This window comes from Nestor notabilis, unplaced genomic scaffold (assembly GCF_000696875.1).
Source record: "Nestor notabilis isolate BGI_N333 unplaced genomic scaffold, ASM69687v1 scaffold16312, whole genome shotgun sequence".
In the NCBI taxonomy this organism is placed as follows: Eukaryota; Metazoa; Chordata; class Aves; order Psittaciformes; family Psittacidae; genus Nestor; species Nestor notabilis.
The window spans coordinates 21656-49382 of NW_009919209.1; the positions used below are offsets into that span (position 1 = coordinate 21656).

Here is a 27727-nt window from a genome sequence, read left to right on the forward strand (position 1 = left end):
CATCCCTTGTCCAAAGCCCCTCTCCAGGTTTCCCGGAGCCCCTTTAGGCACTGGAGCTGCTCTAAGGTGTCCCCTTCAGGAGCCTTCTCTTCTCCAGCTGCCCCAGCCCAGCTCTCTCAGCCTGGCTCCAGAGCAGAGCTGCTCCAGCCCTCGCAGCAGCTCCGGGGCCTCCTCTGGTCTCACTCCAGGAGCTCCATGTCCCCTCTCAGGATGAGCTGTGCAGCCGTTCACAGGGACACTGCTCTCAGCTGCCATCTTCCCATCAGTCATCTTGTTCAGCTTAATCCAAAACCCGTTTGGGGCAAGTGCACTGAACTCTTTTGCTAATTATCATGTTAAAATCCCTAATGTTTAGAAGGAAAGGAAGCAGGTTTCCCTTCCTCTGCTTGAGGTTCCAGGTGACTGCCGGTGATGGCAGCATCCCACGTCGCTGCACTGTTTTGTGTGTGGTTGGTACTTTCTAGTCCTGGTCGAGAAAATGATCGTTCTTGTGATTTGTGTAGAGATTAAAGCTTAAGGAACTACTTCACTTGTTATCCCAAAGCTGCTCTGCGTCTAGGAGAACACATCTCTGTTGCTGGCACCACATGACGGCAAAGGGTGTAATTGAACAGGCGCTGAAAAAAGCTTAATTCTAAATATAGAGGACCACACTATGCTGAGTGCTGTTTTGGAACAGCCATCATTGTGTCTCCTCCCCCTGTGCTGCAGGGTGTCAGGGCATGAAGTAGACATTACCCTGTTTCGCTTCTTGGGTTATTTTTGGGTTAAATCCAGTGGGTTTTCCTGGGGTAGGATGTGTCCTGGTTTTAAGGTGAAGAGCAGGTCCACTGCTGCATGTGCTGCAATGGCACCTACATGGGCACAAGGTGGCTTTTATACTTCATTTCTGTGTAATGTGAGCAAAGAATGAGATGACTTTAGCAGGGCAGGCCAGTGTTGTTCCAGCAGGCATTGGTGCTCTCTGACATTGCAGAGGCAAGCAAGGGAGCTGGCAGTTTGGAAGTGCTCTCAGCAGCTTCTGAGCGTTCTAAAAACAATTCCCAGTGCCACATGGATCTCCAGAGAGCAAACTGAAGCCTGCTGGGATCTGGCTTAGTCCTCAACTTTTTAGGAGTGCAGATGCTTATTGCACACACAGAAGGTGGGGATGCCATGGAAGCTGACACAGCCATTGCAGAGGTCTTCCCAGGTTTTAAGCTATAAAAAAAGATTAACTCTTCTCCAGTAAAATTGTTTTTAGCTTCTTAATTGAGTCTGGTAAGAATTTCCCTGAGACTTGGCTGGCAGAGAAGTGACATGCTCTGGTTGGTCTCGTGGGAAGCCACGTCATGCAAGCGATGTCAGTCTTGCAGGTGATGGAGGCAGAGAGAGATCAAGGAGATCTGCTTTCCGAGCTCCGCTTTCCTATCCTCCATGGACGGGATTTTGTGCCATTTAGGCTCAGACTGGAGATTCCTTGTGGGGAAGAGGGACCATGCAGTTTGCAAGGCTTTATCCTGCTTGGAACAGAGTGAAGAATGACTGGTTGGAGATCTGGACTACAGCTGCATGATGCTGGGCTGGTCTTGGCAACTGCTCAGCCTGTTGTAAACCAGATTAACCCTGTGGTCACTGCCTTGCTGGTAGGGTCTGTCAGACCTTTACCCAGCCCTGGAGCTCAGCTGCCTTGGCTGGCTTTTGTCTCTAGCTCTGCTGACTGTATCCTTGGAGTAACTGATTGAGGATTAAGATCTGGCCTTGCTGTGGCATCCGTCTCCAATAAATATTACAGTTTCCACCAAACATAAGGTCAGCATTGATCAAAATAGAGCAGGCACTTTACACAGGGAAATAGTCCAGAGAGAAGGACTTAAGCTCCTAGAGCTGGTTTGCAAATGGGCTTTGGGAGGGCTGGAGGCAGCGGATGCCATCCCCGTTTTGGTGGAAATCTGGCCCCATCTCCATTGGCACTGAAGTGACAGTGCCCACACAGCCAGGAGGTCCAGCAAGGGTATTTCATCCAGCAGTGCTTTGTGGAGAGCTTTGACTTTGTCTTTACAGATAGGCTTGGATTAAGCACTGTGAGGGTGCTGAGGTGCTGGCTCAGGGTGCCAAGAGAAGCTGTGGCTGCCCCATCCCTGGCAGTGTTCAAGGGCAGGTTGGACACAGGGGCTTGGAGCAACCTGCTCTAGTGGAAGGTGTCCCTGCCCGTGGCAGGGGGTTGGAGCTGGATGAGCTTTAAGCTCCCTTCCAACCCAAACCAGGCTGGGATTGTATGATTTCTTAATTGCCAAACATCCAGATGTGGCAAAGGCTTTGTGTGGGACACTGGATTTGTGCATGAACTTCCAGCTGATGCTTTGTTTCTGCACCATGGTGTAGTTTTATTCCTTTCTGTGTAGCCTTAGTATTTATCTGCCAGAATCAGGATGCTTAGGGTATATTTTCATAAAATTATGGCATTTAATGTGGGAGATCAGAGCTGTAGGTTTATACGTATGTTACCACCTTTGTCTTCCTTTCTGCTCCCGAGCGCGGTAGTAGAGAGTAAGGGGTTTGTAACAGCTGACTGTGAAATGCAATGTGTATGGTCCATGCACTAGTAAAAGCATATTTGTGCCATGTAAAACACACTATTGTTCAGACTCTGTGACTCCTGATGGCGGAAGTCTCTTTTTAAAGAGGCTGTCTTGAGGAAGGGGGAGGGCGGGTGGGTTTTCTTTCCTCCAAGACTTGGAGAAGTGGGTCTGGCAGATGTGGGCAGGTAGGACTGGAGCTGCTGCTTCAGTCAAGCGTGGAACACAATCTTAATGCTTGCATAGGCAGGACTCTTATCGCTGGGTGCTAAAAGTTGTTCTAATACCTCCCTGCAAAGGCCTGGCTTTTCTGGCACGTCTGCATTTTGGTGGGGCATGGTTAGCAGTGGCTCAGTGGTACCCGTCACACCACCCGGGCTGGTGTGACCCTGGTGATCTGCAAGGGGACTGTGGAAGTAAAATCACACTCAGAATAACGCCCCCTTCCCTTCTGTGTTTTCCCAGGAGGCGAAGGGCAGAGTGGAGATGGGCAGCAGACCGTGCAGCCATCGTCAGTCGCTGGAATTGGCTCCAAGCCCATGTCTCAGACCTGGAATACCGGATCCGGCAGCAAACGGACATTTACAAGCAGATCAGAGCCAGTAAGGTGAGCACCAGGAGGGCGTTTTGCTTTGCCTGCCTCCTAATGGCTCTCTCTCCTGATGCAGTGAGAGCGCGTATGTAAAGGCTGATCCTTTCTCCCCTGCATCTCTCACAAAGCATGTTGCACGGTGTGACTACTGGTAATGCTGTTTGGCACAGACTGAGTGTAGTTCTTTTCCCTGATTCAGTACAGTAACATAGAGAGCAATACCTTATTCTGAAGTCAGTCTTTAGGTACTGAACCAGAACTGTTGCTCTTACATGCATGTTGCTGTTCCCCACAGTTTGAGCCTTTCCCTTTCTTTTTGGGAGTAGTTGAAGATGGGGATAAGGAACAACTTAAGAGACTTACTGGGGAAGGGAGAGGACTGTGGAGGAAGTTAAGCTTCAGATATTGTCACGTAGCACAGGCTCAGAATTGAGTCTGGAGCATAAAAAAGACTTTCTAGGTGCTGATCTTTCTCTGTGGAAGGAATTAGTCATTTCAGGCTTGGCCTCAGGTGGCAGGAGGATGGGGGAGAGCAGAGAGGGGATGAGGAAGGAATTGTTACCGAGACTAGTTCAGGCATGCACATCTAAATGTCAGCCCTTGGAGGGAGGAATGTCTGGAGTTTGTGGCAAGAAGGCTCATGGTATTGCATCAACTTACAGATCCTCAGGAATTCAGAGCCTAGCAAATGCTTTTCCCAAGATGGGTGGTGCTCTGGGGGTGCTGGGGGGGCTTCCAGAGGGCAGAGAGCACAGGCAGGGCAGGGAGAGGGGACATGTATGCAGCTATGTAGAAAAACAGGCTAATTGAGGGAGGGCAGGCTATAAATGACTAGGTGGAAGAGATGAATGCAATACAGAACCCAGAGGAGAACAAAAGGCCTCTGGGAAGTGGGCTGGGAGTCCAGTTAAATGAACCAGTTTCAGAAAGTCTTCCTTCTGTCTGAAAAAGCTGATCATGCAAGATGGTTTCTAAGTACAAAATAGCTAAACATTTATATGCTAAAATTAAGCAATGAAAGAAATGAGGAAACTCATCTAATGAAGTGGAAGATTCAGCGCTTTCACCACATGATGACAACTTGACAGACTCATGAAAGGGCCTGATCACGACTACAAGCATCCCCTAAGGTTTTACTGGCGGTTGCAGTCTCTAGGTCTGAAAGGAGAACATCACGGTATGGCGTCAGGCTTGAGAAGTACATCTGAGGTTCCAGCAAACAGGACGTCACCTTTTTGATTTGCTCAAACAGAAACTCCTCAGCTGGGATAACCCAATATATGCATTTAAGATAAAGCATGCCACTTCCAGCGGCAGGAGAGTTCAGATGGTGAGGATTTGGTAGTGACTGTTCTGTCTGAGTAAGAAAGTGAGTATCAAATACCCCATCTCTCTGATAGGACTTCATGGAGAGCACCGCTTGCATCCAGCTGTTACTGTCTTGGTGGTGGTGTAAAACGTGTTCTGTTTTCACCAATAAAAAACTCGGAGTAAGAGTCATTAAAGCAGCTTGGGACACATGCAGGAGACAAGAGAAATGAGTAATACAGGAGCCTGGTTGGAATGGATTTGGCTTCAACTTGTACAAGGACAAGAAGTCAAAGAATTTGGAGACACCCTTGTTTTTGCTATCACCATAACTTAACTCCAGCTTGGCCATGAGGAGGTTAAAGTGTAGCTGCTGCAGGATTTCAAAGTTGCTATTCTGGCTTATTCTTTTTTTAGGTTAGTTACCTTGATATCTGAAGGTTTACATCCCAGTGTAGCCTTCAAGATGCATTGCTTGGTCAAATCAAAGCGGGGAAGGACAAGGCAGTCACAAATAACCTCCTGTTTTGAAGGTACAAACTGCTGCCTGGGTGTCTCGGCAGTAATTGTGTTTTCAGCACATTGGGATTGGCTCAGTTGGAGCCCGGTGAGACACGAGGAAAACAACACATCAGCAAGCCTGTGTTCAATGTTAGTTGTGAAGTTGTGCCTTTGGTTCTGTGTTGGTTGTGAAGAGCATCTACAGTTAATTTAAGGGACTGGATGTCCACGAGGGTAATAAGGTGGTTTTGTTTCTTATCACATGAGGTGGGTTGTGGCACGTGCTGGTCCCCGTCCCCCCAGGCAGAGTCTCTGCATGCCCTGCATGTGTGGGTAGCAGATGCTCTGGGTTTGAAAGGAAGAAAGAGCATTTTTTCCCCTCTTTCTGTGTCTCTTAAGAGTTTCACTCTTAGATGGAATAAGAGGTAAATTAACATGAAGGGCTCCTTCAGGAATTGTGTGCGTGGTTGTAATACAGTGACCAAAACCCCTTCAGGATGGGGTTGTTTTGCACATCATCTCCGCAAACCCAGGTTTGACTTGTTCCCAGATGATCCAAGATGGGTTCACTGTGTTCCTTGAGCTGCTGGTGTGATCTGTGTGTGGCCTGTCCCATGGGAAGGGCTGTGCTCCCGTTGGAGCTGCTGAGGCAAGTGAAACACAAGATGGGAAGGGTGGGATAGGAGTTAGGAGGAGGCTCTTACTGGAGGAATTTGCAGCTTTCACTTAAGTTTCCTGTGTGTGCAATGGTGTGTCGGGCTTAGGGCATAAGAGATGATGCTGTCCTTCTGCAGGGCTCTTTCGGACACTCAGTCTCTTTCTGAGGTGTCTCACTGCACGTCATTCCTCTTCCTTCCATTAGTCCCTTGGCATAAGCTGCTGACTGTTACAGGACTGAGACACCCGAGACCTACCAATGTATCTGTCTCTGAGACCTGTACAATTGACTTGTCATTAATACTATAATTGATGATAAAAATGGGGAGTAATGAAGCCACAAACTTGCCCACACAGATTGGAGGAAGTCTCCCTTTTTCCTTTGTTTTGGAGAATGCGGGTGAAAAGCAAGTACTGTGTGACCTTGGAATGATCGAGCTCCACTGCTGCTCTTTTCTCCTTCTTGAAAAGGGAGCTGGAAATTTGACGTTGCCCTTCTAATTCCTCTCTGTTTTTGAGAAGTGTCTAAATAAGGGAGATTAAAAACTCTTGGAAGCCAAGTAGAGAGTATGAGGCCTCAGTAGGAAGGCTCCATCCAACCTGCAGGTCCATAGGGGTGGTCTCCTGGGCTGGAGGGCAGGTTTGGGCAGTGCAGCTTCTGGATGAGAGCATGAGACCCAAACCGGTGTCTGTCCCAGGGAAGGCTGTGTTAAGCCCCTGCTTCAAAGTCCCAGTAAAGGGACATGCTTTACAAATGCCATACTATATAGAATGAATCACTGCTCCTTCCTGAGGCATGGAGCAGCTCCCTTCATCCTCTTCTTTCAAACTGGAGACAGAATTCCTTGTGGTTGTTTCTGATGTCAGAAAACTGATTTTCTAATCATCATCTTTATCCTAGAAGCTGGCTGCTCCCTCACTGCTGAGGCCACATGTAGTTGTAGCTTATGAACTGTTCTTGAACAGTATCCCTGATCTGTGGGCTACCACTATCTTCATGGAAAGCCACCAATCTATTGTATAGAAGATTGTGTCAAGGCGTAAGATGAGCCTTATGAGGTACTTCCATGCCCATGTGTCATGGCGTGGGGAATTTGACTTTGTGGACTTCGGGAGAAGCCTTGTAGCTCTCTCCTCCCTCCACATAACATGTCCAGGTTCTCTTGCAGGCTCACTTTCTTGTGACACATCGTGTAACGTCCAGAGTTGTTTTAGGTTGACTGATCTGCCTGTTCTTAATCTAAGCAGCCCTTCCCGCAGTTTGACCAAACACACACTTGTTCTGGCTTGTCTTTGTCCTGGACTGTATTCCTGGCCTGTAGGTTCCACCATCTCTTGCACATTTTACCCTGTTTTGTGGTAATAGAGCTCAGAATATACACAATTACAATGATTTTATTTTACTTTCTGTCGTTCAGAGAGAAACCAGTCCTGCCTTTAGAGTAAGCTTCACTTCAAACAAACAGGATGACATATGTGAAGCCTGATAAACCAGTGCTCCTGCCACTGTGCTTTGTCCCACTTGGTTTATCACAGTGGCTTGTTTATCAGTGTTTTAATTTCCTCACTGAATTTTGGGAATATCACTTCTTTGAAAGAAATCTGCTCAGAGTAGTAAGTTTGACTGTACATTTTTGGCACTCACTTAAACGCGTTTGCTTGGCTCTGGTGGCGAGTTCCACTTGGTCACTCCCTGCTCGGCACTACAGCAGAATGCTCCCTGGAATGCTCTCTGGTTTTGCTGGCACACAGCATGCTGAGCCTGCGCCGCGCGGGAAGGGTGGGAAGCGGGATGGCAGCGCAACTGCAGCAGTTTTGCCCAAGAGGAAGCTATCTCCTGGGCTGAAGGCTTTCGATCTGGAGTCAGCCTCTGTCCTTCCCCTCCAAGTTCAGGTTAGATGTCAGGAAAATCCAGGGAGACTGGGTTTGGCAGCTGATAAACAGTGGGAATGGAGGCCTGGCTGGGCAGCGGTTGTAATTCCTGGGAGATGATGGATGAGCAGCTTCCCTGCTGAGACTGAAGGACCTGCAGTTAATTCCTGTTCCCTTCCCTCTCTTCCAGGGACTGATAGTTCTTGGTGAAGCGTCACCCCCTGATCCTGCAGTAGATGATGCATCCCGTCCTGTTAGTGCTGAAGTTAAGCTGGAGCCTGGGGCTGACCGGCTGGTAAGTGCCAGCACCAGAAGTGACTGGGTCCAGATTCTTCACCTTCGTGGATTTGGGGTAGGGAAGGTTCTACCTTTAAGCTTTGGTGGAGAAAGATGCTCGAACTGTGTGTCCAGCATGGGACTGGCCTCCTGCAGAAGCACCTCTCTGTGGGACTGCACGTGGGAATTGCTGATCTGCTGGTCTGTGGAGCTCACCCCCTCCCAGATTGTATTGGGGGTAATAGATGATAGGATGTAAACACCTTTTAGAGCAGAGTTCCTCAGGGTACGTTTGTAATGTGCATTAGCATTTGGTGAAGCTTAAAAATCTTAACTAATCCTTTCCTTCTAGCAAAAAAGTACCTCAAACTGAGAACAGCACAATTAGCAAAGGCATCTGAAGAAGTGGCTATTAATATCTGCCTGAGTGTCACCCCTTGGAAAGGGAACTAATGATTTCAGTGAGATGCACTGGAAGCTATGCAGAGTGCCAGGTATTTATTATTTAATGCAGAAATATAGGCCACAGACTAAAGGCTTGATCGTGCTGTTCAGCCTGGCTGTGATTACTTTTGATCCTGGGGGACACATCAGCGTATTCAAGTGGAGGATTTGGAAGTTGTGCTGTAGTACTAAGAGAAGGGTGGTCTCTGCGTGGCTTAAACTCTGCCTGCCAAGCTGCAGAGCTCCTGCTTTTCCGTCCTAATGGGAAGAAACAGCTTCACTGCAAGGGGCTTGCTTGAGTTTCATGGACCAATATTCAATGTCATTGATCCAGATACAACGTTTCACTAGAAGTGACCCTAAAATTGTCCTTGGAGTGTTTTCTCCCATCACTGGCAGGTCTTTGTCAGGAGAACCCTGACAGTGAATAACATGAAATAGTGTGAAATGTTTTATTCACACCAGAGCGCAAAGAGGTTGTTACGAGTGATTGTAATCAAATGTCTCCTGTTTGACACTGGCTCTCAGGTGCATGTTTAGAATATGTGTCTTTAATTAGCTGAGCCCCAAACTCTGTGTAATTGGGAACAAGGACCAGGTTTTGCTCATGACTGAAATAGTAGATGGTGCTCCCAGTGGAAACAGAGCCACACTGGAGGAGCTGCAGAGGCTGGAGAGCAGGATGTCTGGGCTGCTGCGGGTCGGGATTGACACACTGACATGACACAGGGGCTGGTTGGGAGCAGTGATGTCCATGTGTTGTGTGCCCCACAACTTTTCATGCTTTAACCCAAAAAGCACTTGAAGAATAATAACCAAGAACAGAGATAGTGTGCTCAGATTCACCTCAGAAGCAGCGTGCTCCTGCTATGATTGATTGGCTCTAACTTGGGAGCTCATCTGTAAATGGCAGGATGATGCCAGAGGTAAATGATCAAACTGAACAGTGATAGGAGGAATATTTTCTTCCTTACCTGTTTCAGTCAGGATGTTTATCTGACATAGGTGTATTTTCAACTTGGGAAGCTGCAGATGGAAGGACCGTGTCCACCTGACTTTGTTCCTACATGTTAAAGACAATTCCATATACTTAAAACATCATCTCTTTGTCCTGGTTTAGGTTGTCTTAGACGTAATTTCTGTATGTACAGAACAGAAAATGACTGTAGCTCCTTTAGGCACTGGGAGCTGCTCTAAGGTCTCCCTGGAGGCTTTCTCTTCTCCAGGGCATCTTGGATGGTTACTCCTCCTGAAAAGGACTTTTTATCCCCGTTTCCACACATGGCTGCTGGTGGACGCTGACATGGCTCCATGCTTCCTGGCTCTCTGCATTGTGCTGGAGGTGTCAGCCACCAGGAATGCTGCCTGCAGGCACCCTCAGGCTTCTACACCTGCTTCTGGAGGGGATGTGCTTAATTAGACTTGCTCGGGAGGGTGGGGTGTTGAGTCAGAGCCTTGAGCTGCTCCAGGCCAGCGGTTAGCCCAGAGACCATTCCTTTTGCGTCAGGACACTTACTGGAAGGGTCTCTCTTGGGCCTCTCCTGGAGAGGTGTTTATCATTTTGGCATTCTTTAGGCTGCTTAGAATTAGATGTACTTCCTCTGCCTTTCTCCCACCCCTTCCCCCCCCCCAGCTGGCAGGGTAAGAAACAGATCTGCAAGATGGAGTAAGGGGAGGAATCCATCCTATCCCACCCCCAGCTCCTCTTTGGGTCTCCTCTGCTCATGTGTACCTCTCTTGGCTGGCATGAGTGCAGGATACGTGTCCTCAGGCATCGAATTGATATGTGGGATGGGGTTGATAATCCCTAGAAGGAACTAATCCTATCATCAGTGGAGGGAAGGTCTTGCAGAGAAGACCTGGGAATGTCTGTTGGGAGCTGAAAGCTCAGTATGTGAATAATTTTGCCTGAAGACAAGGATAACACGAAGCCCTGAAGGAAGAACTCTGCTGTTGATATGGGTTCGTCGCTAGAGTAGCAAGGGGGGCACTTAACCATTTAGTAGGAAGTGAGAAAATACATGGATGGAGTGGTTTTGTTAGGCTTTGCCCTGCATTAGGGGTTTGTATCTTGTCATAGGCAAAGAACTGAACCTCTTTGGGTTTTTGGGAACATGGACTCTGTGCTGGATGGCAGCTAGTGTTTGTTGTCAAAAAGAACTTGAACATCCAGTGAGACAGTTTAGTATTTGTCTAGTGGAAGGTGTCCCTGCCCATGGCAGGGGGCTGTAACTTTAAGGTCCCTTCCAACCCAAACCATTCCATGATTCCTGGTGTTGGGTTATGACCACCTGCCAGCACACAGCTTCTCTGGTGCCGTGAGAGCCCCTGGGAGTCTGCAGTGTCCTGGTTTCATGTGCAACAATCGGATGTCCTAAAGCTGAATCTTCGACACCCCCCCAAGAGACCTCAGGTGTTCCCAAAACACACAGAAGAGCTCAGTCTGGAGCATCGGTGGGACCCCGGTGTGATGAGCTCTCCTCAGGATGCCAGCCTGGCTGTGGGACCAGCCCTGGAGGAAGACATGGCATTGAGAGGTGCATCCAGAGGGAGCTGGTGGAGGAGCTCTGCATGTGCTCTGAGCGCTGGAGACGTCAGCTCTTGCTCGTTCTGGTCGCACACGTCAGAGCAGTGTTAGGGAACACCCATCTTCGGTGTGATAAGGTGAGCCTGGGCTCTCTCTGATAAACAGGCTTTGGATTGATGCTTTCCAGCTCCTCTGCAGGTAGCAGAGGGCTCACCCTCTGCTCTTGCCTTGAACCACCACGGAGACAGCTCTTGGAGAAGAGGGAGGTTCCTCCTAAAGACCCTTTCTGGAGGAGGAAATAAGTGCCCTATTTCAAAGGAGCTGATGAGTCGTGTGCACCCGCCCTCCTGCGCCAGGGGTGCCTCCGGCAGAGGTGTCATGTGAAGGCTCAGCTTTGCTAAGCTTCTGGAAACCAGCGGGGAAACCCTCAGCTCCTGCACTGGCTTCACCTCACGGGGTGCTGCATTGGGCTCACCTAATGCTCCAGGTGTGGTCTGATTCCACCCCTGCATCTGCGCTTGAGCCGCATGGGGCTGATCCTGCCCCGTGAGAAGTGTCTTCTGTAGAAGTGGAGACAACCCAGCAATGCTTCTGCACCAGGCAAGGGGCAGAAGTTGTCTGTGGTGGTAGAAGTAGCTCTTCCCTGGGTGAGTCAGGGCTCTGCTGTGCTGGAAACCGTTAGTCCAGCACCTGATTGTAGTTGTTCCTTGAATTGGGGAGCAACTGCAGGGAAGGTGTTAATCAATGCAGCACCAATGCTTTTGAGATGGAGTATGTGGCAGGCAGGGGGCTGTGGAAACATCTCGATGGAGATAAGTCAGACCTTTCCTTTTGTCTTTTTTAGTACTGCTTGAACTGCACCATTGCCCTTGCATGTGCACAGGGGAAACCCAGCTCAAGAGGCATTGGTAGGAGGTGCTGCACGAAAGAAGAAATTATGTTTAACCCAGGGGAGGAGGAGAAGGTGGTGTCTGAAAACAAAAAGAAGGGGCATCAAGGATGAGATTGGGGGGGATGAGTGCCAGGGATATGAACATGCTGGACCACACTGGCACGTGCTGAGGTGGAGAGCAGGCATGTCACTGGCAGGAGGTTCCAAGTGCGTCCTTGGAAGCTGCACTGACAATCCCCCTGTTGAGGCCAGTTGCAGTGGGAGACGTGCAGCCATTTGGTGCTGTGGCCATGCGGTCACTGCTGCTCACAGCAGAGTAAAGGAGGGAGCTCTGTGCCTCTAGCTTAGTTTTCACTTCTTTCCTCTGCCAAAAAGGTGTTTATTGGGCAGTTTTAGCTTTATAAAATTGGCCTCCTTGCATTCCAAACCCACAGTTTGTGTGCATACTCATTTAAAGTACTTTTTAAAGTGCTATTTGGACCATGTTTGCACAGGTAGGTAGTTAAAATGCAAATTCAGGTTTGCAATTCTGTTCTATCCCCTCCTGTTTTCCCCCAAAGTGCTTAGACAGGAGCTTGCACCCGTGGCTTAGAACACAACATCAAGCTTCAGAAGCTGCCTCTGAGGTTTACAGGTGGTTATAAACTTGTTTGCACTATTGAGACAAGATGCTAAAATCTCCTTAGAGACCTTGGCCTTTCATGCACCTTAGTGGTCACCTGGGGGGAATTGAAGTCCTTGAAAGGCCTGTCCTGTACCATCCTCTTGCCAGAGCTGCTCTGGCAGAAGTCCTTGTATCTCCAGTCTCCCGTTCACATAGTGGCTTCTGAACCCTTGTCTTAAAGTCCTGTGTGGAAACCCAGTGCAGAATCCTCAACTAGAAACTGGGAATAAGAACGTGGTGGCAGTTGAAGAAGCTTCTTTTATTAATTCATGATCTTTCTCATCCTTCCTTAGAGTGTTTCTGGATCCCGGCCGTTAGAGAGCTTGGGTATTTCTGCTGCAAATACTCCAGATTCCCATCCCGCTAAGCCCTGTGGAGCACCAAGACCCGTTAATGGAGTTATTAACACGTAAGTTGATGGAGTTATTAACATGTAAGTTAATGGAGTTACTAACATGTAAGCTGCTTGCATATTATGGGAAGAGTTTGATTTTTATGATCTTGACAAAGTCCCATTGGAAACTGGCCTGTAACATGCCGGTTGGTGGTAGCTGGGTGGGTGATGGTACAAATGGTCTCTTGTATGATGGTAGATCATGCTTGGAAACATTTTGGAGGACATGACTTGTTTGAGGTTCTCTGCTGCATTGTTTTTCCGAAAATGGCATTAAACTGAGCTGTGTTTGCATGAGCCAGCCCTGCAGGTTCATGCATTCTGGGGGAAGCCATGCATTGAGTGTGTTCCAAACTGTTCCCATATGGATACTTTTAACACACTTGCAAATTGTGTGATTCAAAGGTACTAGCAGCCTGCTGGCAGTTACTGTGCACTGGCCCACTTTAAGTGGGTAAAGGCAGAGAAACTCTCCTATGCTACAAGATGATTTCAGGGCTGCACCACTTGAAAACCCTTGAACACATGGTGCTTCAAAGTTCTTATAGTGGCTAGAGAAGCTTTGCCAGCACCACTGCACTTGTTGAGTACCTTAAGGTGGGAGGGATGCTGCAGTGGTGCAGTGTGTGCAAACGTAGAAAGCACCGATTAACTTGCTCATTGCTACAGCTGAAACGCTGCAGGCTGTAACAGAGCCCTTTGTATGCTTGTAGCCTTTGAACTGCAGAGCTTTAGACCACAGGGCTTTAATGTTTTGCATTTTTAGAAATGAAACACTTGTAAAATATACATGAAAAGGTTCTGCAGATGAGGCACCGCACTGGTGTCTGGGAGGTGGCCCCAGGTATTGGTGCCGTGGTGCAGCGGGGTGACTGCGTGTGGACAGGGAAGGCCTTTGTAGGTAAACCAGAAAGGTTAATGTTAACATTGCACCTTCCTGGCATCACTGCTGGGAGCTGATAGAGGTGTAGTTCTCAAATATTCATCAGAATTGAGTTTACATCAAGGTTAAGTGTTCCAATTGCATTTTCTCTGTCGTCTGCTCTCTGGCATCAGGACCTGTTGTCTTAAGATGCCTTGAACTGTAATTCTGGGGGAAGCTGACTTTTAGGATTAAAGCTGTTCATGTCCAGAGTGGCTTTTGGTCTCACTCTGGGTCCGGCTTTAAATGCTCTTTCTTTGTTCAGAACTTCCAGAGGTATTTTGTCAAAGGTTTCGTGGTGGAAAGTGACCAAAGTCAAAGCAAAACTTAGACTTGGCTTAATAAAAGCTGAAACTTGCAATGCTTTAAACTCAGCTGAGAGTGTTTGTTAAGATCTGAACCGTGAAGCTGGCTGGTACTGCTGAGTGACGTGGGGTGGTTGAATGAATAACAGTATCTTTCGTACTCTCTTCTCTTCTTGGTCAGTCTTCAGCCTGGCCTGGCAGAACATGCTCAGGGAGATGGCCAGGAAGCTGAGGAGCTCTTGCATAAAAAGCAGCGACTGAACATGGTTTCTTCATCTTCGGATGGAACGTGTGTAGCAGCTCGCACTCGCCCTGTGCTCAGCTGTAAGAAGCGGCGGCTCGTTCGACCGAGCAGCATCATGCCCCTTTCCAAAAAGGTTAGTGCTCTTCGGGGTTCTGATGCAGTAGGTAGCTAAAGCTCCACACCAAAGAGCCTGGTGAGGTTCTGACGCATGGCTCCAGTGTGCTTTTGCTCTTTGCATGAAGAGATCTCCCTGGTTTGGGAATGTTTGTGCTTCTTAAGAGGGGAAAGAATAACAAGGAAGAACAGGAGGACAGTGAGGCTTCAAAGGCTGATGGAGAAGTAAAGAAGTGAAGGAGAAGCTTTTAATTTCTTGGAAGACTTCTGTTAGCTGTCAGTGGGGAGGAGAAGTGCTGAACCCTGAAACTCTGTGTGGGTTTTCTTCTCTAAAACCAACCAGCCCGAGGTGAACTTCAGGCCAGATAGTTCAAATTGACACGGCCTGAGCAGTTGAAATAAGTTCTGAAGGGTCACGTGTCAGGAAACCCTAACTCTGAGCACAGGAATTAACACATCCCCAGGAACTCACTGCTACTTGCTCAAATCAAAACTACAGTTGTCTGTCCTGGAATATGTGGGATGTCTTGCAAGAGGCCTGCCAAGGCGATGGTGCTTGCTTCTGCTGCTCAAGAGTGGAAACTGCTGAATGCTGTGTTTGTTCCTGGTTTTGTTTTCATTCAGGTTTTTACTTTATACTCATCTCCCTTATGCAGAATTCAGTGGAAATACAGTTTATTGCCTGTATCAGGGAAGGCTGTGCTTCATTCTTTTTAATTTCTCTTAGGAATGCCATAAGCTGTCAGTTGGAGGATAGAGAGTTAGAAATTGAGGCCATAAAGACCTTTGTGTGCATGCAGCTCTCATGACTGCAGAACCAGAAGTGGCAAAAATCCACTTACCTTTGAGTCAGAGTGTTTCAAGTCAAACTTTACCATGAGGATTTGGCAGTTTTCACTCTGCAGGTGTTGGAGTTGTAAAGAGAAGCTCAAAAAGCAACATTTCTAAGAGCAAAATAGATTCCTGTTCAGCTGAGTTAGCTTTAACTGATTACTCGTTTGCAGTCTTATCTGGTAGAGCTCTGCAGTGACTGCTGGCAAGGTCTTCAGTGATTTGGAAGTTTATGAACTATCACATAGGCAATGCTGACTTGTGCACTCAGTGAAGAAGTGGCTGTTAATTCTGTGTTACTTCTTGAATTCTGTGTTAGATCTTGACTGTAGTCATCAAATACATTTGATAATTAGAGGTGGTTCAGAAGAGCAGTTCCAGTAGAAGATGTTACATTTAGCAGAGGATTTCTGTGGACTCCTCCAGTTATTCAAGAGAATCAGAATCCCAGACTGATTTGGGTTGAAGGGACCTTAAAGCTCCTCCAGCTCCAACCCCTGCCCCGGGCAGGGACACCTTCCACTAGAGCAGGTTGCTCCAAGCCCCTGTGTCCAACCTGGCCTTGAACACTGCCAGGGATGGGGCAGCCACAGCTCCTCTGGGCACCCTGTGCCAGCGCCTCAGCACCCTCACAGGGAACAGCTTCTGCCTCAGAGCTCATCTCAATCTCCCCTCTGGCAGGTTAAAGCCATTTCCCCTTGTCCTGTCCCTAGAGGCCCTGATGGGCAGGGTTACCTCCTGTCTTGCACAGCATCCTGTTCATAAAGCCCTGCGGGGCGTTAATTGTCGGTGATGGTACAACACTGCTGATTCATGCTGATGTCTAATCCAGAACAACCACCAGATCCTCTGGGCACAACTGCTGCTTAGTTCCCTCTTCCTCTTCTTCGCTGAGCACTGAAGTGCCCATTTGCTGCATTTGCCCTCGGTGAACGATACTTGATGTATTTTAGATTGTTTCTCTTAATTTGTAACCATGAGTGGGTATCCAGCTCTTCCCTTCAAGGTGCTTGCAGCCCTTCCCAATTCTAGTGTTACTTGCTAAGGATTAAAGATACCTCTTCTGTCATGGAAGTCATTAATTGAAATTATTTGGGTATTGCTTGACTCAGAACAGACTTCTGCAGGATCCAGTTTGATGCATTGTAGGTTGCTGTCTCTGTATGGGATTTACATCCAGTTGTGCATCTGCCTACAGTGATGTCTATATAAAGTCTATAAATCTGTGAATTGAAGGTCTGTCCTGGTTCAAGAAACAAGCTCAAAACCCACCCTTTTTCACTCCTTAAAGATGTGCCTGTAAGTGTCAGCAGATGTCTTGTCATACAGCGATATCCCTCTGACCCATCTGAACTCAAAGGGCTTTTCTTTTTTCCTCCTCTCTGACAGCTGAATTCTGCCACCTCATGGTTTTTATAAATGAGGTTTCAACCTAGATAAAATCAAACGCTTCTAGTCCAATTTAGTAGATGTGGGACTGTCTGTGCTGGTGAGTGGTAGTTTGCAGCTGTGTTTATGCAAAGTGAGTCCAGATTAAATGAACAGGTTTTATACGAAGTATTTCAAATAAACCCCAACAAACAAAACCCAACAGCCTTTAGGATGTTTTTCATGAGCTGTCAGTGTAAAGAGAGCTCTCAGGCATGCTGACCTCTGGTACATTGACGCTGTTCTCTGTCCCCTGTTCAGGTCCATCGTAATAGCCTGGTGCGATGTAGCTGTGATGTGAACCCTTCCTGTGCTCTGTGTGGCACCCGAAGCGCAGCGACTCTGGAAATCCAGTATGATGCCCCTTTGCTGGAGCGCCTCTCCCAGCTGGACTCATGTATTCATCCTGTCCTGTCATTCCCAGATGGTAAGAGCTCATCTCAATCTCCCCTCTGGCACGTTAAAGCCATCCCCCTTGTCCTGTCCCTACAGGCCCTTGTCCAGAGCACCTCTCCAGGTTTCTTGCAGGCCCCCTTAAGATATTGGAAGCTGCTTTAAGGTCTTGCTTTAGCCTTATTTAGCAAGTATTTTTAGGAGCAGAGCATTTACAGCACATACTGGGAGGGGCAGGGTCTGGGAAAGCATTCCACCTGAAGTCAGCTCTGCTATGGACACGTGTTATGGGAACCTGACCTGGAGCCTCCTTTGGCCTGGAGAAACCAAGCAGTGCCTGGGAGTCTGTACCAGGACCTGGGTCTTTGTTGCTATAAACCACTTGAGAACTGTTTGCTTCCACAGAGTTTATTCATCTGTATAAAATCATTTGTGGATTGGTTTAAGTCACAGGAAACCTTTTTGACATTGTAAGGAGTTGTTAATGATCTTTCATGGTTCAGAGGGTAAAGTAAGAAGGGTTGTTCCCTTTAAGACACTTGTTTCCCTCTGTTATGTATCAGGGTTAATCATCATTACAAGGAATAACTAACCAACCTTGACTGTGGGGCAGTCACAGATTTCATGTCTAGGGACTTTTCCCAAGGGAAAATAAGTAGTTTCCAGAGTCTTCTGCTTCCTAAACTGCCAAATTAACTGCAAGGCTGTTCTTTGACCAAAACTATTGGCTTGCATGACATTGGTGTCCATCTGTCATCTTTTTCCCCTGATCACGAAAGGAAGCACCACAAATGATAGGAGCCAGTGCTTTTGTCAGGAGAGCCAGGCAGTGAGTAGATCATAGCAATTCCTTTCCTTGGTAGGAGAATGTGGCTGCTCAAGGTGTAGAACGCAGCTGGTGGTGCTGGAAGCAGGGGGTGTATCCCTGCTCCTCGTGGGGATGTGCAGTGGTTGGTCCAGGTTAAGACATAGGGTTTATGGGGGGGGGTGGTGGTGATGTGTTAGATTCCAGCTTTGCACAGACTTGGTGTGACAGCAGGAAATGCACAGAGTGTCTGGGAACAATTAATCTGGCTTCTTCCAGCAGCACTATATTTAAAACAGACTAAAATAGTCAATTTGTGCTATTTTTATTAACTAAATCCCTCCCTCCCACCCCAAAGGCACATCTCTGTAAGGAACACTGCAGGAATTTAACACTCAGAACTCCTGAAACAGGAATTTCTCTCTTGATTTCATAGCACTTGTAATTCTCTGTCCATAGTGTTCAATCTAGTATCCTAGGAAGTGCTGAGAAAAGACTCTTGTGTCTATTGCAGCGTGGCCACCAGACAGATCAGAATCACAGTGTCATGGAATGGTTTGGGTTGAAGGGACCTTAAAGCTCATCCAGTTCCACCCCCTGCCACAGGCAGGGACACCTTCCAGTAGCCAAGTTGAGTTCTCTCATCCCGTATTCACTTGCCATTTTCCTAGGGTCAGCTGCAGGCAGCTCACACAGTAAAAGATCCATTCTAGCTGTACGACATGAAAAACTCGGGAGTTTGGGGGATGGGGTTAGTTCTCTGTCCATGCATCCACCCAGGCAGCGTGTTCAGGGGTGGAAATTCCTCTGCCTGATGTTTTCAGGCAGTACGGAGGCGGCTCCATGCCTGTGAGTGGTCATCCACGTTGCTGGCGCTGGTGCTCTGGGGACTCTCCGTGACAGTGAACTGCTCCATGGGCAGAGGCTTGGATGAGGCTTCCTGGAGGAGCTTGTGAGGTTGTCAGATGGAGCCTGGCCTGGGAGCATGTGCTGACTTTCACTTTGAGCCTGTCTCTCCGGGCACCTCTGGTGCCAGCAGCCGGGATCTCCGGAGCAGTTTGCCAAGGGCAGGATTGCCAGGCGTCACAGGAGGAGGAAAGATCATTTCTGCTTCTGGCATCACAGCTTTTAACCCATCCCCTTCGCTGGCGCTTCGTCCCCTTCCTCCCACTTGTTTTGCTGGGGTTTCTTTTCTGGTTCATCTGATTCCTCGCTGGGAATTTTCGGATGATGTAATAACCTTGGTGAGGATGGGGAGAGCTGGGCTCGCTGCGGTTGCCATCTGCTGGTCCCCGGGAGGCCTGCACCGCTCAGCCGAGCAGGAGGAGGAGGAGGAGGGACGATGGTGTCACTCGCTGCACGGACTCTGGTGCAGCCAGAGCTGGCAGAGGGCAGTGGCAAACCAGCCAGAGCGGTTTCTCTTGTGGCTTTTCCCCTCCCTCTGACCCGTCCTCGCTTCCCACAGGTGAGGGGGGTGCTGGAGTGGAGTCACTTCTCAGGAGAAAGCAAAAGATTGGCCAGGAAAAAAGGCCGTTTTCCCAAAGTCGGGCCATTTCAGCCTGACTTCCATAAAGCGCTGGCTTGGCCCCCTCTGTTCTTTGGGACACAGAATCCCAGCCTGGTTTATGTTGGAAGGGAGCTTAAAGCTCATCCAGCTCCAACCCCTGCCACGGGCAGGGACACCTTCCACTAGAGCAGGTTGCTCCAAGCCCCTGTGTGCAACCTGGCCTTGAACACTGCCAGGGATGGGGCAGCCACAGCTCCTCTGGGCACCCTGTGCCAGCGCCTCAGCACCCTCACAGGGAAGAGCTTCTCTCCACAAACCAGTACTGGTGGCTGAAGAGCTGCCATCACGCTGTGATAGCCCTTCCTTAGCAAAGGGATGGGGTTAAACCAGAGCTTTAACCATTGAGGTACTTGAAATGCAGCTGGTCTGGCTTATTCCTGAGAGATAAGTTTCCCCATTAATCACAGCGAGCTCCAGCCCTGGATCTGCTGGAGCTTTCCAGTCCCTGGAATTGGTGGGGAAGTACTGGGGAGGGTTCAGATACCCACCGTTGAGACTACGAGCAGGGCTTGAATCTTTGCTACTTGCCCTCTGAGATACTCTGCGTGCAGTTCCTGAATCCCATGGCAGCTCCCAAATGCCTCCACATCCCCTCTGCAGGCACAGAGCCTCATGCCTTGTGCAGGGCCTGGGAAGGTTCATCTCTGCTCAGGGTTGCTTCAGAGCCCCTGTGAAAGTGTCATGTGAGCTTGAGAGATGTGGGGGAGGGATGTTTGTTCTGCTGATGCTCATCCTGGTGCTTTTAACTCCTCACTGGGGCAGCGTGAGCTTGCATCGGGCTGCGCGTCCTGCTGGCAACAGGGGGGTCTTACACGTGTAGTTGGAGAAGGGAAATTCTCAGTAGTTCTCTTGTTAACCCTAAAGGTTTTAATGCTTTTCCCATCTAGGACGTTGTGTTTCAAGCATACAAAAGAGGGCTGGGTCTTGGAAGAGGCTTAGGCAGCAGTATTTGATGATGAAGTCTGTAGTTTGAAGCTATGACTGTGAAAAGAAGCTTATTTGTGAGACTCCTGAGGCTGGAGTACTTTGCTGCTCCAGTTAGTGGGTTTTACATAGTCTACCTTAGCCTTTCTGCACACGGAATACACTGAATGATCTCATTAGTGTTCTGTCTTTCAGCTAAGGTCAGGAGCACTCCTCTGTGTGGGATTTGGGAGAAACAGAGCTTGAGGAATGTGAACAAAAGTAGAGTCTGCTGCATTTCACAGCACTTCAGCATAGTTGTGCTCATTGTGAGACAGCAGGATTAAATAGGGGCAGGTTCTCTGGATTACCAGGGTCTGTGGTATGCACAGAAATGTCAGGCTCAAAATGCATCACAAAACCATAGAATGATTTCAGTGGGAAGGGACCTTAAAGCTCCTCCAGCTCCAACCCCTGCGCCGGGCAGGGACACCTTCCACTAGAGCAGGTTGCTCCAAGCCCCTGTGTCAAACCTGGCCTTGAACACTGCCAGGGATGGGGCAGCCACAGCTTCTCTGGGCACCCTGTGCCAGCGCCTCAGCACCCTCACAGGGAAGAGCTTCTGCCCAAGAGCTCATCTCAGTCTCCCCTCTGGCAGGTTCAAGCCATTCCCCTTGTCCTGTCCCTCCATCCCTTGTCCAAAGCCCCTCTCCAGGTTTCCTGGAGCCCCTTTAGGCACTGGAGCTGCTCTAAGGTGTCCCCTTCAGGAGCCTTCTCTTCTCCAGCTGCCCCAGCCCAGCTCTCTCAGCCTGGCTCCAGAGCAGAGCTGCTCCAGCTCTCGCAGCAGCTCCGTGGCTTCCTCTGGCCTCGCTCCAACAGCTCCACGTCCCTTTGGTGTTGGGGGCCAGTTACGAGATCATTACCTGTGAGTTTTCCTGCTCCCCGTTGGCTGCTTGACCCAACCCCTGCCTGGGGAGCTCCAGCAGCACCTCTGCTCTTAGAGCCTCTCAGGTGTGCTCACTTGCACAACTCTGGTTAGATGATTGATGTGCCACGTCAGGCAGGTGAATGCCACAGTACTTGGTTGGCTTTTGGCTTGACCTGAATTTGAGAGTTGAAATTGAATTTCTCTCTTCCAAGCCTGCACCTCTGTAGATTTGATGTGCTGAGATAGCTCAGGTTCGTGAAGTCAGATCTGATACAGCAAAATTAAGTGTGGCAGTACATGAGGTACCTGCAGTGCTAGACACAGGGGTTTCCTGACAAAGGCTTCATTCTCCTGCCAGGATATATTGGAGTTGTGAATCCTTGTAGGAATGTCCTTCTCTCAAAGAGCTTCAGGTTGGAAACGCTGGGTCCTTACATTGCAGGTCCTCCTGAACTTGAGGAAGGTGTAAGGCAAGCCTGGGTTTTCCTGTTGCTGCCTGTGTGTTTGTCAAGGGCTATTCTTACTGGGGGCTGGGGAAGGATGATGCTTCCGTGGTGCATCATGTGATGAATTTGAACACTGTGGTTTGTATCCTTCTGCAGATGTGCCCACGAGCCTGCACTTCCAGAGCATGCTGAAATCTCAGTGGCAGAACAAACCCTACGAGAAGGTGAAACCTCCCAAAAAGCTCTCGCTGAAGCACAGAGCCCCTCTGCCTCCCAGCAGCCTGTCTGACCCTGCTCGCAAGGACCGCCACAAGCTGGTGAACTCCTTCTTCACTGCAGCCAGTAAGTGTCCTCCCTGCCTCCACCGTGCTTTTGTATCCAACAGCCCTGAATCTGAGTGGAGAGAGGAGGAGGATACCCTTCAAATTCAGCTCTGGAGGAGGAGGCCATGGATGGTATCATAGGGCTGAAGGTGAAGTGTGTGCAGGTTTTGAAGTTCAGGCTGGTCTCGGTCTGTAGGGGCCTCCTCTTGGTCAGTCTGAGGCTGTGCTCAAGCTGGCATGGGCAGTTCTACAGCTCGTTCTGCTCTGAGCACATCTCCAGTGCCCTGATGGTGCTGAGCCCGACCTGTCTGGGTTTGTGGAGCTGGTAAACTCTGCCCGAGCCTCCTGTGCCGACAGAAAGAGAGGTGAAAACATGCGTTTCATAGCTCTTTCTCTGTTCCCCTCCTCAGAGCGCTCACATCAAAAAGCCCAAGCAGACAAGGCACACAGGCCACCTTTAGACGATTTTACGGCCGTGTCCAAGGCCGAGAGAGCGCCAGAGCGCTCGCTTGTCCAGCCTCCTGCCCATGACAAAAAGCGATTGCGAGACTGCTCATCTGAGAGGAGTGAAGGTAGGCTCCCACAGCCAGGGCTCTCGGGGGGAGCTTGGGCTTTGCTGCACATCCAGCCCCTCTCTCCCCCTCCAGCCTCGGAGAGGGGGCAGCGCGCTGCTTCTGGGCCTTGTCACCACTGCAGCAACGCCTCGTGTGCTCTAACTGCTTCTTCCCTCAGGGCCTCTCAGGCTGGCAGCCACCATCAGAAGGTGCTTCTCTTTCATGCAAAGTGCTCCTCAGCAGTGGCCGTTTCTGGTGCACATGGTCCTTTCCTATCCACCACCTCCACTACCCTTCTGGGTATCTTTGCTAATGCCGTTCTTTGTTTTCTCCCACCCTCCTTGTGTAGTGTTGAAGCATCACACGGATGTCGGTGGCCCGAGCTACTTGTCAGCAGCTGCGAGCCCCACACCTCACAGCCCTATAGCCCGGCAACTGTCCACCTCCTCGGAAGGCTCTGCTCCTGCCAGCGCGAGCTCACAAGGCACCTCCAGCACCGCTGTGAGTATCTGGTGCATTTCTGAGGGGGTTCTGAGCTTGGCTCCGTCACAGGGTCTCAGCTTTTGAGCATCACTTGAGAGCCCTTGCTGCCATGGCAATAGGTGCCCACCCACTGTATCCTCATCCGGTTTAAGTCAGTGCTGGGGCTTGGCTGTGGCAGGTTCCTGGCAGGATCAGAGACAACAGAGAACCTGGGAAATGGCAGGTGGCTCCATTAGGAAGAGGGACTGTTTGCATAGCAAGCTGATCCATGAGGATTTGTGTCATGGTACCGTCAGCGCTGCTGTCACAGGTTTGGGGGAGGTTTTTGGATAGACAGATGGTAGGAGAGCACCCAGTGTTCAACCAGGTTTAAATAGATGTGTGTGGAGCTTATTTCTGTCTTAGAAAGACTATTCCTGTCCAAAGCACGATTCAGATGGAAGCTATTGGGCTCTTAGTACAGCTCTCAGAACCCGACATGAACTCATCTGACTCCTTCCTCCTCTGCCACAGGGGCAGCTATGGTGGGTGCAGACCCCTGCAGGGACACGAGCAGGGCTGCTGTGTCCAAACACGATGGTTCTTTCCTGATGGTCTCCCCACTTTCTTTAGATTGGCAGGAGGGATTTTTGGTTGGGAACAGCTCTTCCAGCAAGCAGTAGGTGAACTCCTTTCTGATGCGCATTGGTTCTGGAGTGTCCATAAGTCATAAAAGGCCATTTTGTATGAGGCCACATCACTTTTCATGCCCCATCAAGGGCTTAACATGACAAAGCCTGTGACCCTTTCTTACCTGGTTCTTGTCTTCATGTTACAGCAGCCAAGGAGGAGGAGAGGCGAAAGTTCATTTGATATTAACAACATTGTCATCCCAATGTCCGTTGCTGCAACGACTCGTGTGGAGAAACTGCAGTATAAAGAGATCCTCACACCCAGGTATGTGCCTCATCCCAGCTCTGTGGTTCTTGTTCCTTAGAAATAAGAAGTTTGGAAAACATCTGATCATACCATTGACAGACACTTGCTAAGTTAGGTCTCCCTGTGCAGAGCCATCCTGTTGTCCTGTGTCCTGCTGCAGCGCTGCCAGATGCATTGAGCCAAAGTTCCTGGTGGTTTCCATCTGCACATGTCCAGGCTGGGTGGTGGGTGCCTGGGCTGGGGTAACGTTGTGGTGCAGGAGGAGGGCCATTGCCTTGGGTCTCACCAGCCAGAAGCTCTCCCATGCCTGGGCAGTGGTGGGAGTTGGAAGTTTTCCCTGCCCAAGCAGAGAGCAAGGAGGTGAGATGTCAGCCCTTGTTGGATGTTCTTGGATTAACACTGAAGGAGACCTGACTGCGCGTTGGGAGCGTGCTGACGTGCTGCAGCACTGGTGCAGCCTCTTCATCCAGACAGCCCTATTCCCAGTCGTTTTCCCTCCCCAGGTTGCCAGTGTGTCTTTCCCAACTTACTTCTGTCTTCCTCCTGGTCTTATATGCTCTTCCCAGGCTCATTTCAGAGGGGGCAGGGAGGGAGCCTGTTGCTGAGCCAGAGGAAGAGGAGGAGATGCTGTAGCATCTGCTCTGCTTCCTCTGCCCTTGGCAGGCTCCAGCCACGCTGCTGGAGCAGTACCAGGAACAAGGGCTGGAGTGGGAGGACACTGGTGGCCTCACTCTCCATTCCTGACCCTCCCAATGGGGAAGGACATCTCCTGCCTGCCCCCCAGCACTGCACTCAGTGGGTGCAAACCCATTACATAAAGATGTGCTCAGAATGAATCAGTGGAAGGGTAGAAACCCTCATCTGATAGCACAGGAGGGATTTGGGCAGACAAATTTGGCCACTTGGCTTACAACTGAGCCTAAGTGTATTGCTCATCGTGGCAGGCTTGGTTTTTCCTTTCTCAAAAGGCAGTGTTGGTGCGTGCAGGGCACGTGCTTGTCCCCGTTGCTGACCACCCTCTCCTTTGTGCCTTGCAGCTGGCGTGAAGTGGATATCAGTGCTCTGAAAGCGAACCCTGATGAAGACAATGAGGAGGTGAGAAGAATTTTGCTGCCAGTTTAATGTGGGATGGGGCTGACAGTGGCTGAAAGAGAAAAAGCTGGAGGGAGTGGATGCAGGGGCCTCTTCCTTTCCTGCAGCACAATGGCCGAAATGGCCTGGCAGAAACCAGCCTGGTGGTGGTTCCTTTGCAGGAAGGGTGTGATTAGGCAGAATTTGGATTAACTGCCTGGGTACAGCTGAGTCTGAGCTCTAATTGCTGCCAGGAGACCTCTCTGGGCATCAATCTTTATAGACTAGTCTAATCAAGAAATCACAGCCTGTCACAGTTATTATTTTAGCTAAACTGGTAATGATGGTATTTCCTTAAACCTCTTCGAATGTTTTCATTCTGGGATCAGTTGCTTTCTTTGGATTCTAGTTCCTCATCTCCTCCTAAGCAGTGCAGACTCAGTTTAACAAGGTGCTCACTGATGGCATCTGCCTCCCTCCAGAAAACATAAACTTACATTCACACCGTAGCTGATGCTGGGAAAGCTGCACACTGGTGTATGTTTAATACATGAAAGTTCTGAGCAGGGCCTGTCCCCTTCCCTTCCAGATCGAGGACTTGTCTGATGCAGCCTTCTCTGCTCGCCACGGCAAGTGTGAGGAGATGGAGCGGGCCCGGTGGCTCTGGAGCACAAGTGTGCCCCCGCAGCGGCGCGGCAGCAGGTACCCGCAGCGCTTGAGTACAAAGAGCGTGATGCAGTGGGCTTCTGGTGGCCACTGTGTCGTTCCCGGCAGCGGGATGCAGTCCTTAGGTTGGCTGGTCCATAGGAATGGTTAAAATCTTGTGCTGTTACTATGTGGCATGATCACCATCCACAAGAGCAGCTGGAGGAGCCCTTGTGGGAGTGAAGTTACACATGAGTTACGTTGTGGACAACCAGCTCTTGCAGTGTCCATTTGGATCCTGCTTTCTCAAGCACTCTGGAAGCAGGGAGGCTGGTGCACCAGCTCGGGAGTACAGAGGGAAATGAAAGGGCTGAGCTGGGCATCCTTCCTGTAGGCACAAGGAGCAGTGGTGGTTCCCAGCATGGTGCTGTCGCATCTCTGCTCAGTCACTTCCAGCAGTGCCTCTTCTCCACTCCAGTTCTACACGTGTCCTCATGTTCCTCTGCTCACTTGATTCCCTTCCTGCAGTGTCTTTCTGTGAGTGGGTGTCTGAAACAGCTCTTGGCTTCCAACTGCTGAGCTCATCAGAAACCTGCACAAGAAGAGATTTGCTCTTCTCTGTTCGCTTTTCGATGCTTTGAGCGGTGCTGAGCACCCCTGAGCTGCAGCTCATGCAGATGTGCACCCGGTTGTCTTTGGCTGTGGTTTCAGTTCAGCCCTGCTGGGCGTGTGTGTGGTTGTGCCAGGTTCCTGCAAGAACCTGTGCAGGTGCAAAGGCAGCTTCTGTCACACTCCATTTGTGCCTCGTTTCACCCGTGGCTGCGTTTCCTGGAGCATCTCAGAGGTGTAGGAAGGAATGGCTGGTGGGAAAGGACCTCCAGAGGTCTCTCTAGTCCTGCTGCCAGCAGGAGACCAGCTTGGTCATGGCGTGAACGCTTCCAGGGATGGAGATTCCCCCACAGCTGGAGCCAGTATTCCCAGTGCAGACCCCAACAGGCAGAGGCTGGGATTTGGTTGACCCTGCTCACAATTTGGCTCTGTGTGTGCTGGGAGTGACTCGGCCGAGTTCACTTAGTGCTCACCATGTCCTGAGCTGCTCCTCAGCAGGATCCATGCTCATTCCCTCGCTTCCCAAACTGGGAACTCCCTGGGAATTCTCTGTGGCTGCTTCAGGAGTTGCTGGAGCTCATCATGTCCCAGTAACTTATAGGTGTGTTTCAGCCCATGTCTGCTCCTTGCTGTGGAGTACCTGGGCCAGGCAATACCTGGGGTGAACTTACTTGGTTTCCTTTCAGTGTCTTTCTCTCCGAGCTGCTTCAGCAGATCCTGCCTCATGTATGTAAGATTGGTTTGGCTTTTTTCTGTAGCAGCCTTTAAGCTGCATCTTGATTCAGCACATTGAGTCCATCCAGCTGCTGTGGTGCAGCTCTTCTGATGGTCTACTTGGGGCTGGGTTTGTATGTTCTGATGAACTTTTTGGCCCAGGTTTTGGAAGCTGCTCCTTGGCAGCCTTTGATTGCCACTTGCTGTTGCAGTTCATCCTGAGGAGCTGCACACGGTTGCGGGGGCTCTGGTTGGGTTTCTCTGTCTCTGCAGCCTGTGGGTCTGTTACCTGGGAACCTGTGTAGGTGCTCAGACTTCCTTAATGCTTGGATTAAATGTTCTGAAGTCCAGAGGCTTTGCAGTGCTCTTCCTACACCCAGCTGTTGGACTTGCTGCGGTTTCAACATCACTGATTCACTGCTCTTAGTTCTTGAACCGCCCATGGCCTCACGTGGCATTGGGATGGTGAAACACCCAGAGAAACCAACTCTGAAGTGTCTGATTTCATGGGGTGGCTTCTCATCGTGGTATCGCTGCAGCACTTGCAGCGTAGGAGATGTGTGGGACACGTAACCTCAGGAGAGCAGCATCGGTGTTGAAAAGCTGCATCGAGATGGGACAAAGCTGAGCCTGGATGAGTTCAGCCTCTGGGCTGCAGCATCCCCAGCTTGTGTGTGCCGAATCCCCGCAGTGTCCCCAGAAGGGGCTGGTTGAAGGGGGGTCCTGGGGCGGCATCAGGTGGTGGCCAGAGCCCCTGCATTGGCGGGACCAGAACCAGCCTCTCAGGTGTGTTCCTCCCTCAGGTCTTACAGATCGACAGACGGACGTACGACCCCTCA

The 27727-nt window shown here is 49.9% G+C and overlaps 1 protein-coding gene across 1 annotated transcript in view; it reads left to right on the forward strand.

Moving 5' to 3' along the window:
• Window positions 1–3023: 3023 nt before the first annotated feature.
• LOC104402295 (KAT8 regulatory NSL complex subunit 1-like) overlaps window positions 3024–27727 on the forward strand; it is a gene marked incomplete at its 5' end in the record, with an annotated part of 25462 nt that continues 758 nt past the window's right edge. Inside the window, 11 exon segments of the mRNA XM_010010132.1 lie at window positions 3024–3165; window positions 7679–7783; window positions 12585–12700; window positions 14094–14289; window positions 16791–16956; window positions 21728–21913; window positions 22305–22466; window positions 22798–22949; window positions 23749–23867; window positions 24887–24944; window positions 25510–25650. Of these exon segments, the coding sequence (XP_010008434.1) occupies window positions 3024–3165; window positions 7679–7783; window positions 12585–12700; window positions 14094–14289; window positions 16791–16956; window positions 21728–21913; window positions 22305–22466; window positions 22798–22949; window positions 23749–23867; window positions 24887–24944; window positions 25510–25650 (1543 nt within the window).